The sequence below is a fragment of the Mesoplodon bidens genome (genome assembly GCF_964165515.1).
Source record: "Mesoplodon bidens genome assembly, chromosome: 12".
NCBI classification, from domain to species: Eukaryota; Metazoa; Chordata; class Mammalia; order Artiodactyla; family Ziphiidae; genus Mesoplodon; species Mesoplodon bidens.
In genome coordinates, this window is record NC_138168.1 from 49,991,529 (window position 1) to 50,009,720 (window position 18,192).

Below are 18,192 nucleotides of genomic sequence, written 5' to 3' on the forward strand. Positions count from 1 at the left end.
CGCCTCCAATTCCTGCAGCAGCGGCTCCTGGTCACATCCCGCCTTCGGGACTTCGGGGCGGGGGTCAGGGTGGTGACAGTGAGGCAGGAGCCGGCCTGGGAGTGTCAGCGGAAAGCCCGGCAGCGAACCGGCCAGTCAGGGCGCGGGGAAGGCCGGCCGCGAGAGGCGGGCAGAAGCGCGGCCGGGGGCGGGGCTAGCGGGCGCGGGAAGCGCGAGGGGCAGCGGTGCGGCGTCCAGGGGGCGGCCGCAGCCCCGCCCCGCCCCGCCGCGTCCTGCCCCGTAGTCCCGCAGCGTCCTACCCGCGCGCTCTTCACCGCCTCTCGGGGTCCAGGCGCTCGCTGGTGCTCCGCGCGCAGCTATGGCTCAGCACTTCTCCCTGGCCGCCTGCGACGTGGTCGGCTTCGACCTGGACCACACTCTGTGTCGCTACAACCTGCCTGAGAGCGCCCGGGTGAGTGGCGCGGGCTGCCGGGGTGCACGGTGTGCACGGTGTGCAGCCTCCATGGCGGCTGGGGCTCGAGTTTCCTCCCGGCTTAGGCGGCGGCGAGCGTCGCCGGGGCCCTGCAGCCGCCGCGCCTTTGCGCAGAACTCGGTCTCCCACGGCGAGGCGGGGCGGAAGGAAGTGTGCATCCCCCCCATCCCCGCCCGTGCTATGGGTACCGGCTTATTTAGCCCAGCCCTTAGCCAAGTTTGAGAGAGATGGATAGGGAAGAAAAGGGGCGAAGGAGGGACAAGTCGTGCAAGACTGGGCTAGGGAAACGGTTCCTGGGGCAGAGGAAGGGCGGGGCTAGGGGAACTCGGGGTGTCCTTTGCATATCCCCGGCCTTGGAACTTCTCAGAGAATCGTTCTGGCCACCAGCAGAGCGTCGATACAGCCACCTGGTTAACGACTTGTATTTTCTTTGGCTGCGTTTTTCTTTTGCACGTCCATGAGACAGCCTGTCAGTTTTTAAACACTGCAGTCCGGGAGAAATTGTGTGGTGTATTGGAAGACTAACCGAAGAGTCATTAACATGTTAGCCCTAATTTTGCCTTTTGCCAAGAGAAGGAAATAAATTTTGCTCACCTGTTGCGTGCTCCATGCACCTTGAGTAAGGTCTAATCCTGACAACAGCCTGGGTCCTCACTGCACTTAGGGAGGGAGGCGGAAGTGGGGTGTGTATGATTCCACACCCGTACCCTGAAGTGAATTGTTCTCCCTCCCCCATTCCTTTGGTTTCACAAGGAAACTAATTTTGAAAAATTAACTTTTTTTTTTTAGTCAAATATGTAAGTATCCAAGCGAAATAAGCTGGTTATGGTAGTCAGAGCAAGGACTCTGCAGCCAGAGGGCACCAGCTCCTCTGTTCCTAGCTCTATGACCTCGGGCAAGTTACTTAACCCATGTCTATTCTCAGTTTCCCTATCTGTAAAATGGGGCTAATAATTGGATTTGCCTGGAAAGGTTGTTGAAAGGATTAAAAGGGTAAAGGATGTATAATGCTTAGAGCTGTGTTGGACACAAACAAGTGTTTACTTTTATAGTCACCACCCATATCATTCCCCAGCCTGACCACTTATGAATAGAGCTCCTGGCCACTGGCGCAGGCATCAGCCAGGGCTGCTGCTCAGTATGGTGAGGTCACTGCTCCAATCAGCAGTTCAGGTACCCCTCAAAGGTCAAAACAGTGTCTGAATTACTCATGTTCTCTATGTACAGATGGTGGAAAAAAAGAAGTGTACTGTTCCTTCTATTATACTTCCTGCTTTCCTACTGTACAGGTGTTTCCTTAGTCATGCTGAGAGTTGAGGAGACTTTACTTCTTGATCCTTGGCCACTGGTTCCTCTAGGTCTTTGACTCATATTTACCTTCCCTTTGCCTTTCAAATCTTCTCCTGAGTAACATTTTCTTGCATTTCCTCCCTAGCCACCTTCATCTGAAGGAAATATTGTTAAAACCATTGTCATTAGAGCCAATTTTGTGCATGTGTGAGCATAAAATTTCAGAATACAGGATCCTTAAAAGACAAGAATTCTTTACTATAAGCCTCGAATATAAGAGCTATTAAAAGGTTGAAAACATTAACGTAGTGCGTTTTGTATCCTGTTTGGTTCAGAAATCTTTTATTAAGTACCAACAATATGCTGAGCACCATAATAGAGTTAGGGATACAGAGATAACACAGGTCTTCAGGTGGCCTTGTAATGGGTAAAGGTGTTGAAAGGTTAGTTCTGGTCCCCTGTGCTGAGGGCAGCATTGCCTGGTCCTTGCTGCTGACTGTTTGTTACCTGTGCCTGGGGCCCTCCTCCCTTCATCACACAAACTCCTCAGCTGGCAGGTCTCATCTTAAGTCGCCTGGCCCCCTAAAGTTTACCTTTCTGTCCCTATCCCATCTGCAGTTTTCTGTAAAAACCTTAATTTCTCACAGTACTTACACACTGCATTAAATTTTCCTGTTTACTTGTTGGAATCTTTCCCTAGATCCTAGAGCCATGACCCCTTGACATCAGTATCTGTGACAGTTGATTGTGTGTTCTGTGTGCCAAGCTGACTGCGTGCACGTACGGGATTCAATAAATAATTGTGGAACAATTGCATAAATAAGAGGTATTTTAGTAACTGAAAATAGCACTAACAGCAACTATTCTAATAAGCATTCTGCTATATAAACTGGTTTGACCCTTACAACCATGTGAGTTAGATGTTATTATCGTCATTTAGAGATGAGGACGCCGAGTCACAGAAAGGATAAGTAGCTTATCCAGGGTCACCCAGCAAGGTGGTCCAGCTGGCAGGTCTCTGCTACCTCCCACCAGGCTTTATGTGTGCTGCAAATCCCAGAGGAGAGTCCTTGGAGTGAGTGATGCTTGGGTCCCAGCACAGGAGTTACAAGTGGCAGGTGAGTAGGCAGAGAGGAACATTTCTGGCAGAGGAAATATGGCCAGGGCAAGGACCTAAAGGTGAGAACCAGCGCCTGGATCTGCTGGGTGTCAAGCAGAAGGTGGGGCGTTGCAGGAGAAGATGCCGGAGATGGCAGTGGCACTGCATCATGGATCACTGCGCGTGCCTCTCGTATCAGTCTCATAGGCATTTAGTTAAGTGCACAGTGTCGTGCAAACGTGAAACTGGGTGCGTCGCCTAACCGGGGGGCTCAGGAAAAGCATCGTAGAAATGATGACACCTGTGCTGTCCTGGAGTTGCTGACTCTGGAGTGTCTGGACCCAGGCAGTTAACTTAAACGTGCGGCTGGGAGAGTGCGCACACGCCCCTCCTCAGGTGCAGCTGTGCTCAACTCCTGCCAGCATTTGCTGTGGGGCGTAGGTAGAGGCTCAGTCTTGTCAGATCTAATTCTTTCAAGACAAATTAGAAATCTAAGCTTGTATGAGAAGTCTTTCAATTTTTAAACGCCAGCTCATTTTCGAACACAGCAGGATTATAGGGTTGCCAGATGTAGCAAAGAAAAATACAGGACACCCGGTTCAATTTGAATTTCAAATAAAACATTTTTAGTATATGGGTGTTCCAGATATTTTATGGGATAAGCTCATACTATAAAATTATTTGTTGTTTAGCCAAAAACCAGATTGAGCTGGGTGTTTCATATTTTATCTGGCAGCCTTCAGTGGGAAGCAAATGTAATTTGTGGTCTGCGTAGGACCCACAGGGCACCAGTTTGCACCCGCTGTGGATTGTGTGTGATTATTAGTCACGTGAGACTGTTGAGAAAGTAAGTGGCAGTTAAGGCTGGGAGAGCAAGGGGGCGGGTGGTGGGGGCCCTGTGCCATGAAGGCTTCTGTGGTGACTCAACATAATTTGAGGAAGAGCTTCAAGGACCAAGGCCTTGGGGCTAGAAGAGGGCTTTCAAAGGCACAGATTCCCTGCTTTTCTCAGCACCTCTGTTCTCTGCTCCTCTTTACACATTGACCCCATTCTCTCCTATTACAGAACCATCTCCTTGGAGAGGTAAGGAACACAGCTCTGGACGCCCCGGTGGCATCCCTGCTAGAAAGGGCCCTTTCTCTTGGGAAGGAATCTGACCTCATTGGAATCACATGCCCATATGTTAATCAGTATTGCCAAAGGATGAGACACTCCAGTTGTCCAAGGTTGAGTAAATACTTTGACCAGAGGCAAGTCTGATGGTGGGCAGTAACCATTGGTAGCTTGAAACTGGCCATGGTGGGGGTAGCTATACCATGGAAATGAGCAGATGCTACAAGTCAGGACCTTTTTTTTTTTTAACCAGCGCCCGACTGATAATAATAGCAGTACTTAAATTGAATTTACTTGTATGCCATGCATTGCTCTAAGCATCTGAGGATTTTCATTAACATGGGATTTACATCTCTTAATCCCAGGGCACTTGTTCCTTGCAGGCAGGATCATGATGTGTATTTTTTGTTGTCCACAGTACTTTGTACCTGAGTGACTTAGTACATTTTATGTTTGAATGAAAATTCATATAATGTAGAAGTCAATGATTTTCAGTCATCTCGGGGTTTCAGGAATTTTGTCGGGGCCCGACCCTATCCTGTAGGCTTGGAATTTCTGGGTGGCTTTAAGAACCATCATCTGTGGTTCTGACTACCGCCAGGGTTGAGAACTGTGGATACATAGTGTTGACTTACTGTAGCTCTGTGGACAACTGACCTGGATCAGGGTCACATTGCATTGTATGGGGGTACATGTATAGCCATTTTCATTAACTTTACGACAGAGAACAGCTCTGTTTGACAAGGAGCCTTTGCTTTCTCCACACTCATCTCCTAACACTCGTAACCCCAATCCCCAACTTCAGCTGTGTGCCCCCTGGACTTGGATTGCCCTCTCCCTGCTGGATTCACCCAGCTAACTGCTCCATCTTGCAGGTGTCAATGTGTACATCACCTCCTCAGGGAGGCCTTCTCCTACTCCTCTTGCTGTATCTATTCTCGCTTCCCCCTTGTGCCATTCCAGTGCTATCAAAACCTGTCATGGGGGCTTCCCTGGTGGCGCAGTGGTTGAGAGTCCGCCTGCCGATGCAGGGGACACGGGTTCGTGCCCTGGTCCGGGAGGATCCCGCATGCCGCAGAGCGGCTGGGCCCGTGAGCCATGGCCGCTGAGCCTGTGTGTCCGGAGCCTGTGCTCCTCAACGGGAGAGGCCACAACGGTGAGAGGCCCGCGTACCACAAAAAAAAAAAAAAAAAAAAAAAGTCTGTCATGAGTTAACATCTCCAGAAGGAGGATCAGGTTGCTCAGTGTGTCTCCTTGGACACTCTTCAGTCTCAGAAAACCTGTCATTTTGTTGTTGTTGAGAATGAAAAGATCTGTCAGCCATCAGCAGAGCATTTATCTTTGTGCTTGCTTCCAGAGGCTTCCTTTTTCCTGTTTCCTTAGCTTTTCTTATGGTGGGGAAAAAAAGATACTCACTTTGTCTGATGGAGGCACCATGATTCCTTCTTTAGATTACCTGCCTGGTCCCTATGTGTATTTCTCTTTGAGACTCCCCTGTGTCAGATGACAAAACTAAAATAAGGTAGTAATGAGTTTGATGTCCTTCCTTTGGAGAAGATAATCCACAGATTGGGAGAGTGCAGTGCCCCACAAGCAGTGGAGTACTCTCCCCCAGAGATTTGGGGCAAGACCGTGTTTTATAGAGTATTAGAAGAGGCACCACAGAAATAGGGCATGATTGGCTAGGAGGTCGGGGATTTCCTGATGGGCACTGAAGGTCCTGTTTTCTAGGGTGAGGTAAGCGAGCTAAAGCTGACGTGGAGGATTGTGATTGGTGTATGTTAGGTCTCCTTGACAGGGGTTTTCTGTAAGCGCACACTGTCTTAGGTTTAGATTTGTGACCAGAGCTGGGCCAGTGGGGCGGCCTCCATTTTGTGGGGCCCAGTATATAAATTAGCATTATCAGCCGCCATGGGGCCTTTCTAGCAAGGGCGGATGGAGGATGGATGTGATGATAGAGTGGTCATTATGTTTATCCTCTGGAGATCTGTTAAATCAGTTTACAAAGCTTTGTCAAGTCTTAATGATCTCCAACCCATTAGGTTTTGGGAATAAGATTAATAATTGTCCTTGGTGGTATAATTGTATACTGATGGTATAAAAACGACACAGCAGCTACCTGGGGCTCTCAGGAGTGGGTAAATTGCTTGGGATGGAGTGTTAACCTGCAGAGCTTCACAATTACAGATACTACAGATTCCCTACCACCTGTCTCATGACTGATTCCATTAGGTTTTCAGGTCTGTGAAGCTAAGAATGAATAGTGAATTTTACATTTAATCTGTCTTTTTTCCTTCTTTTTATTAACAGCTCATTTATAATAGCTTTGCTCAGTTCCTGGTCAAGGAGAAAGGGTATGACAAGGAATTGCTCACTGTGACTCCAGAGGATTGGGATTTCTGGTAAGCAGCTTTTTTAAGGTCAGCACTTTCCTTCTGATTTTTAATTATTGTGGATAAAATTTTAATGCTTCCTCTTCTATGGAAGCAGAAAGTGAAATGTGAAGTTGAGTCAAAGGACAAAATGCCTTCTGTACTAAAAAGTTTTATGTTTGATGAATTAAAGTCCTTTCTACTTTGACTTGTTTAATTAAGTATGAAAATAAGCTAAGAGCATATGTGACTAATTTGAGTATTTTTACATGGTTTAAGTCTGTCGTTATTAAGAGTTTGAGAGGTTATTAAGAGCTGTCTAAAATTTACATCTTTTATTAAAAAAGTTTTCTTTTATTGCCCTTCAAATACAGAACTGTAAGAAAAGAGGAAATCATCATGTTTTGAATAAGTGTCTGAATTGGGACATTTGTTTTTCTGTAATTGGGTAGATACTCCTATGTCTGAGACTCTGACTGCTTACTCCCTTCCTGGCTCAGGAGTCTCAACTTTCCAAGGGTTCCTTTGTCCTTCTTCCTCATTTAAACAATAAAACAAACAAAAGTCCTATTAAACCACTTTAAATTGTTCGGTTGAAAAATAATAGTAGTCCTGAAACGCATGAAAAATACATACAGAAATAATTCTAGACCAACAGAGTTCATCTGTTATACATTCTTCCAATGTTTGGTTAGTCCTTTCTGATTTATCCCTTTTAGCAAACGAAAAAACAAATATTTTACTGTATGAAACCGCCGACTCCAGAAATTTTACTGCAGACCAAAGTAAATAATGCTTCTAAAGTACCTGTCGTTTTCTTTTTAATTCTCTTGGTATTTGGTGGCCGTTTTACCTTCTTGCTTTTATTACTCATGATAATGAATCTGTACCCATTTTTCTTCCCAAATCCCATAAGTCTTTTACAGTGAAGAACCCAAAACTTAGTATTTGACTTTGTTTTAGTGGTTTTCAATAGTATGCCTAGTCCAGAGGGCTAGTTCTTATAACCCGACCTAAATTGAGGCAGATTCTAAAGAGTTCAGAAAAGATTCTGGCTAAGATCTTAACTTGTAGAATACAAATGTGTGTTTGCGTGTGTGTTTTATTTAATGGAAAGCATTTGTACATTTAACAGAGGCATACAATGGTGTTCATTTTTTGTTCTCTGTGAGTTTTTTTATTCCTCTTTTTAAAAGCTCAAAGATTTTAGACACTGAATATGCTGTCCTTGGTTTGCCCACATAACAGTTTTCCTTATGTACTTGCTCTGAGGATGATATTTAATTTTAGAATTGATATTCTTACTTGTTTGATTAACATATCATTCACTTGGGTGGGAGAGTCCTTTTTTAGCACTGTGATTTTTTTTAAATATAAATTTTTATTTCTTGGGTTAGTTAACTATGTGAATTGACTGGTAATCAGAATTTTCTATTTCAGTTGCAAGGGCTTGGCATTGGATCTGGAAGACGGCAACTTCATTAAACTTGCAGATAATGGCACCGTGCTCAGGTAATAAAATTTAGTTGTGAAGTCAAAACTTTACTCTTTCCAGGACATTTTATTACCATATAGCATTTGATAGTTAAGGTATGGGTTAAAGAAGATTATTACTTTAGTCAGTCAGATGGCAGATTATCTGTGTGCCTGCATGTCTTTGTGTGCATCGTTTGAGCCATTTAAATATAAATCTGGAAGCATTAGATTGAAAGGTCTAATTCTTTAAATTTAGCTCATCAGAAATATTTTCAGGAAATACAGTAGAATGTTAATAAATTGCTTTATCTCTTTGACCACAGAGCCTGGTAATTATATTGTGCTAACCTGGAGTAAAATTGAAGCTGTCTTTATTAAGGAAGAAGGAGAGAATGGATGTTGAGTGGGGATTGGTGGTCTAGGCACACCGCTCTTTTTTCCCCCATTTATCCAAATTCGCCCCCATCATGCAGCACCCATGTTGTGTCTCAGCTCCTTCTGGAAGTGTTTCTAGATTGTTCCAACCTTCATAAGTATCTCCCCCCTCCCAAACTTAGTGCTGACTCCCTTTCCTTCCCTCCTCCTAGGGTGAGTCCAACACTTTGAGTATTAGTAAGAGTAGGGCAAGCATTTGAGAAGCAGCTGCCATCGCTGCTCTTAGTCTTACAGAGGGTACCATGGAGTGAGCATCTATTTTTCCCCCAGTACTGACAGTACAGGCAGTTAACGTGGCCGTGCAGTTGTACAATTTATTATTTATGCTGACATGGTCAGAGTTCACGAAGAGGATGCTCAGCACAGGTTACCCCTTGTACATACCCTCCCTTTGGGTACATCATTCTTTTTGCACAGTACAGACTCACACTCTACCCCAGACCGTCCCCTAAGGTGTAGCTAGCTAGGCCAGGTGTGGTTCCACTTCTGATTATTTTATAATTCATTTGCATGTTTTTTTCTCAGGCAACTAGAGGTAGAGTGTGTGTATCGATTTGTGTGTGTACACCACACACACACAATGCAGCTTTGACCATGACCTTAAATGCCACTTTCAGATTCTTACAGTGTACTTGGCTGTCTTCAATCACGGTTAAAAGAATAGAAAACATTCCACAGTTTCGCTTCTTTCTTTTACTGTCATGTCTGTCTGTTGGTCCCCACTCCCAATACCCTTTCCCCAAGGTCTGACCGTCTCCATTCAAGTTCTGGCCAACCTGCAGCTTCTCTTGAATTTACAAGGTTATGTCCTTGATGCCTGCTTTCAAACAATATAGTAGATTCCTTTTCTGATCGTTATTTCTTGCTCAAGGTTCCTCCACCCTTACATATAGCTTTTATGTAAATATTAATCTGTTTATAAATAGGATCCCGATTATGATTTTCCTCCATTTGCCCTTCTTATTTCATTTCCTTTTCCTTCATTTTGCTTTGCTACCACAATATAACACCAAGAGAAGACTAATAATACTCCCTAGCATTGTAATTTCTCAAAGTAAACAACACAAAATATCAACTGTTTCTCTACAGGGTAAGATTCTCTTAGCCAGGCCCAAAGGATGCAAAAGCAGTATTTCGAGTACAAAAAATAGCTACTTTCTTGTCTTCCTGTTCCAAGTTTTGCCACATTCGTCTTGCTGTTTCCCATTTGTGTTTTTAGCTATGTGGTGTCCCTGAGTGGCATGTTACTGCCCCATCTTCATCTTCATAAGTCCCCTGTGCTCACAGCCACCGGCCCTGGGTGCCAGGCACCTCCCTGCTCCTGCGGGCCTGACGCAGCTCATGCTCTGACTTGCTGCTCTTTCTCTCCTGCTGCCAGCCCAGCTTCCCACCCAGTCCCTGCAGTTGCTTCCTCATTGTTCCAGTTAGGCTAATCTTATCTGCATAGTTAATTGACAGCGTCTTAGGCAAGTCTTAGGCAAGAAGTCGTCATATTTCTCCCAGAGAAATTGTGGTTTATAGTATTGGTCCAGGGCAACTGCCACAGTGTTGACCTCAGAGTGAGCTGCCCCTGATCACTTTGCTGGATGATAGGTGACGTGGAGAAGAATAAGAGCTGTCAAGAGAAATGCCGTATAGGATCCTAAATGGGGAAGTCATCCAGTTGAAAACCATTTTTGTAAAAAACCTTTCATAGTATCAGGGTGAATTAACAATAACAAGGCTGGAGGAGGGGGAGTTCAGGAGAACCACTGATGAGTCACGTGCGTCATCTCCCCAAACCAGGGCAAGCCACGGCACAAAGATGCTGGCTCCAGAGGTGCTGGCGGAGGAGTACGGCAGGAAGGGGTGGAAGCACTTCACGCCAGACCCGGGAATGGCCTGCCGCTCAGGTATGGGTCGTGTGGGGCAGCACTGCCATTCCCTCCCCTGTTGTTCTGGACCCTGAGCCTGGGATGTCAGGACACAAAGAAGACCCTCCTTGCACCCTGCTGGGCAGGACCCACAAAGGACCTGCTGTGGTTTCATAGGAATAGGATGTATTTTTTTCCCATGTGTCTGATTTTCTCTTTGGCAATTGGTTCTGTTTTATTTAACGTTCTGTTGATTCACCTTTCTACTTGCACTTGTTCTGGAGTAAAGAACAAGGAATAATACATTCCTTATTCTGTATTTTTATCAGTTTGTTACATGCACAATCCTTACTTTTGTTTCTCTGTCCCCCACTTCTCCCCACATTACTCATCTCTCCTGTTTTCTAGAATTCTTTTCTTTACTGCCATTTCTAGTACCTTCTGCCTTTGTTTTTTTTTCCCCTTTACTTCAAGTGATTTTACACATTTTTCCAGCTCTCTTTAAAGAGCTTCACCATGAGCAAACAGGAAAAGATTTTTCAAAAATTATTTATAAACATAGATGTGCATAAATTAGTAAAGAATCATTAAAACATTATTATAAATAGATGGACCTTATTAAAAGTCCTGATCGTTTTTCGTTTGTTCTAATTTTTTTTTGCCATTTTCTCCTACACTACAGTTTTGAAATGCACCTATTTTCATTTAGAAAATGTAGTAACCGGAAAACAGTTGGAGTTATTCCTTATTACTGTTGTGTTTTTGTTTGTTACATTTGCTATCTTTTGGGTTTTGGTTTTTTTTATATTGTAGTGAGATGAAAATGTCAGGAAATGTGCGTTATCTTGATAAAATAAGTTGATAGGAAAACTGAGGTTTCACCTTGAGGTTAGGTATAGAATGCTTTCACACATCTCAACTTAGAATAGCTAGGAAGTTAAATGGATGGGTTTCCTTTTTACTCAAGTGATAGGGAACGCCTGTTGTCTGTCCAGATGTAGGCAGTTGTAAATACATGTGAACAACACGGGTTTGAATTGCTCAGATCCACTTATACGTGGATTTTTTTCCATAGTAAATACTGCAGTGCTACACGATGCACACTTCATTGAATCCGTGGGTGCAGAATTGCAAGTAAGGAGGGCTAACTATAAATTATACTCAGATTTTGGACTGTGTGGAGATCAGAGCCACGAACCTCCCCTCCCCGCATTGTTCATGGGTTAACTATAAACTCTTCCCTTCTCCCAGAAAAGGCAGGCACCCAGCTAAGTGTTTTATTCTGACATCCATTCAGAAATAGGGAGTATTTTAAAGAAGTAAAGTATTTCCCAGCTACAAAAGAAAGCATTCACCCAACACGACACGCCTGTTTACCCACTGCTCTGCCCGCTAGAGAGCACTGCCTCCTAGAATCCAAAGCTGCCTTGTGATGCATAATTTACCCAGGAGCGCTCGCTCTGAGGATGGTCTTGGAGTTTATTTACTCCTAATTGGGCTGCTTAGGGAACTGTTTCCACTCCAGGTGCCCAGTGATAGGGCTGTGACACATAGTAGAAGCCTACTGTTTCTGCAAAATAGTAAGAGAAAGCTAATGCCTTTGAAACATAACAGTTTTTTTTTTAATGTAGAGACATGAAAGAAGGAAAAAATGGCCTGTGATTCCAGTTAAACTTTGTTTACATTAAAAAAAATAATGGGAGCATATGATCAGGAAATGTAAATATTACAGAAAGAAATAAAATGAAGAGTAATTATTTCCAACCCCTGTCCCCCACAATCCCCTTTCCCCGAAGCTTATTTTTTTAAGTATACAGAAAGGATCATACTTCTTCTGTACTTTGCTGTTTTTCATTTACATCTTGGAGATCCTGTCACAATAGCACAAACACAGACGTACTTCATTCTTTTCAATTCAGGCATGCTCTGCCATCCAGTGCCTGTATCATGATTTATTTCATCAGTGTCCTCACATTGGACATTGATGTTGTGAGTGGTGTTTAACCATTACAAACGAGCCTGCAGTGACGTTTTCATACATTTATATTTTGCACTTTTGTAAATATATCCAGGGTAAGTTTTTAGAAATATAGTTGCTCTATGGGTATGTGGGTTTAAACTATTGCCAAATAAGGCCTTTATTTTCAGGAACTCCAATTGATTCTTTATGGGCTACTTCCTTCTACATTGAGTATATTCGCGTTCAGAGTTAAGTAGAGAGTTGTAAAGTACAAATCCCTACCAGTACACTTAGGGAATTTGAAGCATTGATGGACACAAACATTTTATTGACAAGTTATTTGATAAGCACTTTTCACGTGGTTGCCTTGGCATGAGTATGGTTTTTCTTACCAGCCAGTTTCCAGAGAGCAAGTCCTTTTGATCTTTTTCTTCCCATACTGGTAGATTATGCAGAAACGGCTTGGTCTAATGGAAATCACAAGGCGCTTGGAGCCAGACAGTCCTGGATCGTAGTAACTCTGTTACTTGCTGGATAAAGTGATGTGGTCAGTTACTAAGCCACTATTAGCATCCCTTTCCTTATCTTTAAATGGAGATGATATCACTTGTCTGCAGGAGAAGTGGGAACTGACACTATCATGAATTGTTCTCTTCCCCTCAGTCATTCATATGCCTTTGTTCCATCATCACTAAGAGTACACAGGTTTGCAGGGCTGAGGTGTTGGCAGTGGGTTTTGGTGGAACAGTTTTTCTGTGTGTAAAGCTTAATGATTATAGGACTCGATCTTGATTCAGAGGCTTTTTCTCTTGAACTAAACTCAGTAATCACCTCATTCCCAGTGAGCTGTCTGCCCTGTAAAGAGGTGGAGGTCCAAAGCTTTCATGAGCACAGTCTGTGAGTTTGATGTTGGGAGAGGCGTCGAGAACAGCCTGGCACTGTTAACATGTCACAGCTGCACAAACCCCGTTATGTCCACGCGGTGGTCATCTAGCTCATTTTTGATAGTCGAGTGACATCAGCCCCTTGCCTTGAGGGTGGAAGTCAATGAGTCCTTCTCATCCAACCCCTGAGCTATTTGATTAGATCCTCAACCAAGGCTCATAATCCATATTTCAACTCATAAACTGAATTTCATCTATTAATGCCCACAAAAGGAGAAAAAGGGGAGGGGAGAAGCACGGGTACAACGATGACACACCTCCTGCTCCCACAGTGCCCAAGGTTCAGGCAGGTTCTGGTTCAGGCAGGTCACTCTGGTGTCACAGGCCAAGAGGTTAGATACAGTGCAGGTTAGTGAGCCTTGGGAACCTGTGCCTACTGTCCTGGTCCCTGCAGCACTGGAGTGTTGTGTGGTCTCATAGCATAGCAGTGTGGGCAGAAGCGAACATGGAATAGCTTCCCCCTTTCCTCCAAATTCCTGCTTTTCCTCACGCTGACAAAGACATCTTAACCTTAGGAATGAAAATGAGTCTGAGATGTTCCCACAACAATTTCCGCTGTGAAAGAGTAAAAAACAGGAAGACTATGCTAACCTAAATATTTTTAACTGAGGGAAAGGACATACAAACCTATGCAACCATTTTGTGAACTAACAGAACTTTGACTTTATTCCTTATATATCCTTAATAATTTGACATGAAGACGTGAGGGGCATTAAATAGCATTTAAAGGGATAGACATCTGGCCCTTGCAGAGAGTTTTCTCCTGATTTACCCGTGACACTTCTTCATTCCAAAACATAGTTGACTTTTGAACAACTCAGGGGTTAGGGACACTGACCCCTGTGAAGTCAAAAATCTGAGTATAACTTTATGGTCGCCCTCCCTACCTGGGGTTCCTCCCTATCTGAAGTTCTACATCTGTGGATTCAACCAACTGCAGATCACAGATCATGCACTGCTATAGTATTTACTATTGAAAAAAATACATGTATAAGTGGACTCATGCAGTTCAAACCCACGTTGCTCAAGGGTTGACCGTAATCCACTCTAGTTTTAGATCATTCATTCATTCAACAAACATTTATTGAGTGCCTACAATATGCTGGACATTGTGCTTAGTGGACACTAAGGAACAAGGCAGCTGTGTTGCATAACCTCATACACAGCTTACAAATGGGAGGAGTGGGGATTCAGAATCAGGCAGTTACCAATACTCTGCACAAGAGTAATTATGACCATTTGAAAAGTACTTTCTTACCTTAAACTGAAATCTGACTCCATGTATTGGTTCCGTTGGATTCCTCCTTGTACCAGGGGTTCTCTAGAGGACTCTGAGGTTACGTTCCCCCTCAGAGCAGAGTGGTCGTTCCTGATCGCAGAATGTGGGAGTGAGATAGCTGTGAGGGTGTGACGTGGCAGGAAAGAACAGCAGGAGCTGGATTCCACCGGGACTTCTGAGGGGAAGTGCAGAGAACACCTCTCAGAGTTGTCAGTTCCCGGGACAGGAGGCTGGGGCATTCGTTCACTGGCTCCTGACCCTATTGACTGAGGCTTGCATGTGGGCTTCCAGAGGCTCTCAGAGAAAGGGAATGGCGCAGGTGAGCTTGAGGTAGGATGCTGCTATTTAGCACAGCTGTGGCTGGGATCAGCCGCGGACCAAGGGGATGTGACATGGGTCCTCAAAAGTGTCTGCCCAGGGACAGCAGAGTCAAAAATGACATCGGTGCCAAGGAAGGGCTCAAGTTTAATTCTACCCTAGGGCCAAACAGGATAAATCAAATCCCTCTTCTCCCAGAGACCCTAGAGTGTGCCAGTCCTGTGCTTTCGAGTTTCTCTAAGATAAGCACACTGTGTCCTCACGTGATCTGATTTTTTTATTCTCCTCTTCACCCTGGCTGTTCTTAACATTGTACTGAAGTTTGTCTGAAATTGTATGAAGATTGAATGCGGGACTCTAGGGGACCAGAGCACAGATTTGCAAAGGCACTGTTGTGTGGAGCCCTTCGTAGTATTCCAGTGTTAGGTTGATGGTTTTGAAATTCAGTGACATTGATAATTTAAATTGTGACTTTTTCATAATCTATTTCATATTTGGGATATGGTCTAATTTTCACATTTAAAAAAATAAATATTTTTTAATAAAGTGCTTAACTGTGGGTATCCTTTTTTAACTTTCTTGTAGTAGCTTTGTAGCTGAAGCCTTCTTTAAAAGGTGATGATAGGCTGTAGTGGAGTGATTCTGAATTGAAATAAAAGCCCCTTTAAGTAGCGAAACCAAAATCTAGTCTCTCTTCAGCCAAGTTTCTGTGTATGTTACATAAACGAGGCATCAGTTTGTTCCCAGTTTAAATTTTTGTTCTTTTTAGGAAAATATTATTTTTATGATAACTACTTTGACCTGCCTGGAGCTCTTCTGTGTGCCAGAGTGGTGGACTCTTTAACAAAGGTGAGTGGGGACTCATTTTTTAGAAACTGTGCAATGTATTTAGCTATAAATCAGAGAACTTAATTATATATGTCTTTTGAGTTGAGATTTTACTTAGTTTCCTCTTTGTGGTTTCAAAGGTGACTGAGGAGGAAAAACAGAGAGAATTTGGTCAAAATCTTTTTGGAAAATTAAATAGCAACCATCCCTTCTCCCTCCCTGACCCCACCAATAATAAACCTGTTCTGCAGCAGTGGGTGCGATAGTCTAGAAAAAGAAAATACCAAACCTGCATATGGAAAAAATATTTCTTGGTTTCATTAGCAGAATTTTTAAAAATAAATAAAAGAAATTTAAGGAAATTCCATGTGTCTTTTTAAGCATTGTAAATAGTATAAAACCAGAAAAATAAGGTGAAATTTTAAAATTCATCATTCTGGGCATAGTTTAATGCATATAGACTTTTTCCTTGTCCTGTGTATCAGGATTAAATAGATCTCTGGTTATATCAGTTTATACCTAGAGTTTAGGACCTATGAACATAAACTGGTTTTATGGCAGAATCACTTTCCTTTTTGCATATATTGTCTTTAAAAATCACAATGATAATGTTTCTGATAGGACTAGATAATGGTTTATTTTTGAATCAGAATTAATTTGTATGTTTGTGAAAGTTTCTGTTGAGCAATAGTTCTGGCTTATAGAAGTTATTATGAGATGAATTCAGTTTCTCATTTTATAGTGATTATATACAAATGCACCAGTCTTTAAATTGGACTTTATATAATTTAATAATATCTAGTAGTTAGTCTTTGTTTAGATAGAAGGACACTGGTTAATGTTTCCAAGGAAGCACAGGGTTATAACATTGTATAATTTCCTGTTTACTTGCTTTCTGGTTTAAAAAAAAATCTTAGTAAAAATGATTTGAATTTTGGATTAGGAACCTCCTTAATAATAGAGACTTGCTCCTCTTTTATACTGAAACTCAAGTAAATGTGCACAGAATTCTACAGTAACCTCCTTTTGAGGTTTTAAGGCTTCAGGTCTCTTAGCTCCACTGATGCCATGGTACATGAAGTGACACATTCTGGTACCTCACAGGCTATAATGTTGTAGATTTGCTCATGTGTTAAAAATATTCTATAATGTTTAGACTTAACAATGAGTGGAAATTTTTATTTTATTTGGGTTATGTGAGTTATATTAATATTTAGTCATATGTATATATCTCTCTGTATCAGTGATTTTCATGGAAGATTTCTTTCTAAAATCACATTTAGAAAAATGAGAAGTTTTTATCTGTTATGTTTTCTAAAACATGAATCCCTATTTTAGAATACAGTGATATTATACTTGTTTGTCAGGTGTTTTCTGTTATGCTTAAAAACAAAATTATTACATCTATCACATTTGGATTTTTTTTTTCTTTAGCAGAGCAATGGTCAAAAACCATTTGATTTTTGGAAGGACATAGTTGCTGGTATACAACATAATTATAAAATGTCAGCTTTTAAAGGTGAGTAACGTGAAGAGAGACTTTAGATGTTTGTTCAATGCTGTGTATCTAATGAATTACTTAGAAGTTACCTTTTTTTCTGTGTTCCTTAATTAAGATTTAATTTGGTTTTAAATATTGCCGTAAAGTTGATACTGGTTATATTTTAAGAGGTTCTTTTACTCATGTCTGTTTCGTGGCCATAATGGCCGGTATCCTAAGATATGCAGTCTTTTACATGCTTACCAATAGGGTCATTTTGTGGGTTCCCCAGAATTTGCTGTTTCCTGGCTTGGGAGTGAAGGTTGGTGACACTTGTGATCATTAGTATAGTAATTATAGACAGATAGGGAAAGTGAAAATTCTATTCTTATTGCTTAAAAACAGGACCGGCTCACCTAGAATGGGAGCAGAGATATCACCAACCCAAGCCTAGGGTTTTACAGTTCCATCCACAGGTTTGCTTGGGTTACACAGAGAGATTGCTTCTAAGGAATTAAGAGATGCCTTTATAGTATGTTACCCTGATGACTTGAACCAGACTGCCCTAATTCAGCCAATGGACCGATGGATGCTCAAGAGCAGTGTTTTTCAGCTGAGAAAAATGTCGCCTTTTGATTGACATAAAAACTGCTTGCCTTCCTTTTAATGTAGTGTAAGCCATCAAAATAATCCTAAATATTATGACTAAAAACATGTCAAGGCAATAAACAGTAACTACAGAATATTTGTTCAGACTACATATTTCTCTGCTGCCTGCTTCTTTCCTTCCCAGAAGAACATCACTACGTTTGGGCGATTGTCTTACTTTTCTAATCCCAGCCACCAGCCCTTCACCCTGGCTTGTAGATCACATGTGGTTCTGTTTGATAGCTTTTCACAGTCCACACTGAGTGCTTGGGTGTGTGGGAATGCCCATCTCCGGTAGGAGGGCATAACCATGACACCTATAAAAGCTACCCACCACTTTATCCTTTTACTTTTTATTAACTTTGTAAAATGAAAAGCCTTAAAAAAATGGTTGAGAATAGCAAATTGCTGGTATCAGATAAATTCAGCATAATAATCTATTCATGTTATTTTATTGCGTTGTAAATAAGGTGTAGATAAAACATTTTGTGAGGCACAGCTTAAAAGTTTTAAACAGCAACATAAAAATACAGTACGGAGCATAAATAAATAACATCGTTTCATTTCTAGTCACATTTTGAAATCCTTTATATCAGTTATAATTTCACTGGAATGGAAGGCCCAA

At 42.4% G+C, this 18,192-nt stretch overlaps 1 protein-coding gene across 3 annotated transcripts in view; it reads left to right on the forward strand.

Annotated features, from left to right (window-relative positions):
- The first annotated feature begins 208 nt into the window (after positions 1-208).
- Positions 209-18,192, forward strand: part of NT5DC1 (5'-nucleotidase domain containing 1) — a 122,060-nt gene continuing 104,076 nt past the window's right edge. The window contains exons 1-6 of one of the 3 annotated variants that reach the window (XM_081250934.1): positions 209-451; positions 6,285-6,376; positions 7,787-7,858; positions 10,043-10,149; positions 15,381-15,460; positions 16,874-16,958. In XM_081250934.1, the coding sequence (XP_081107060.1) occupies positions 359-451; positions 6,285-6,376; positions 7,787-7,858; positions 10,043-10,149; positions 15,381-15,460; positions 16,874-16,958 (529 nt within the window). In that variant the 5' untranslated portion in view covers positions 209-358. Of the gene's footprint in view, positions 452-6,284; positions 6,377-7,786; positions 7,859-10,042; positions 10,150-15,380; positions 15,461-16,873; positions 16,959-18,192 lie in introns of those variants that run through there. The other 2 variants (XM_081250935.1, XM_081250936.1) reach the window with 2 other exon arrangements.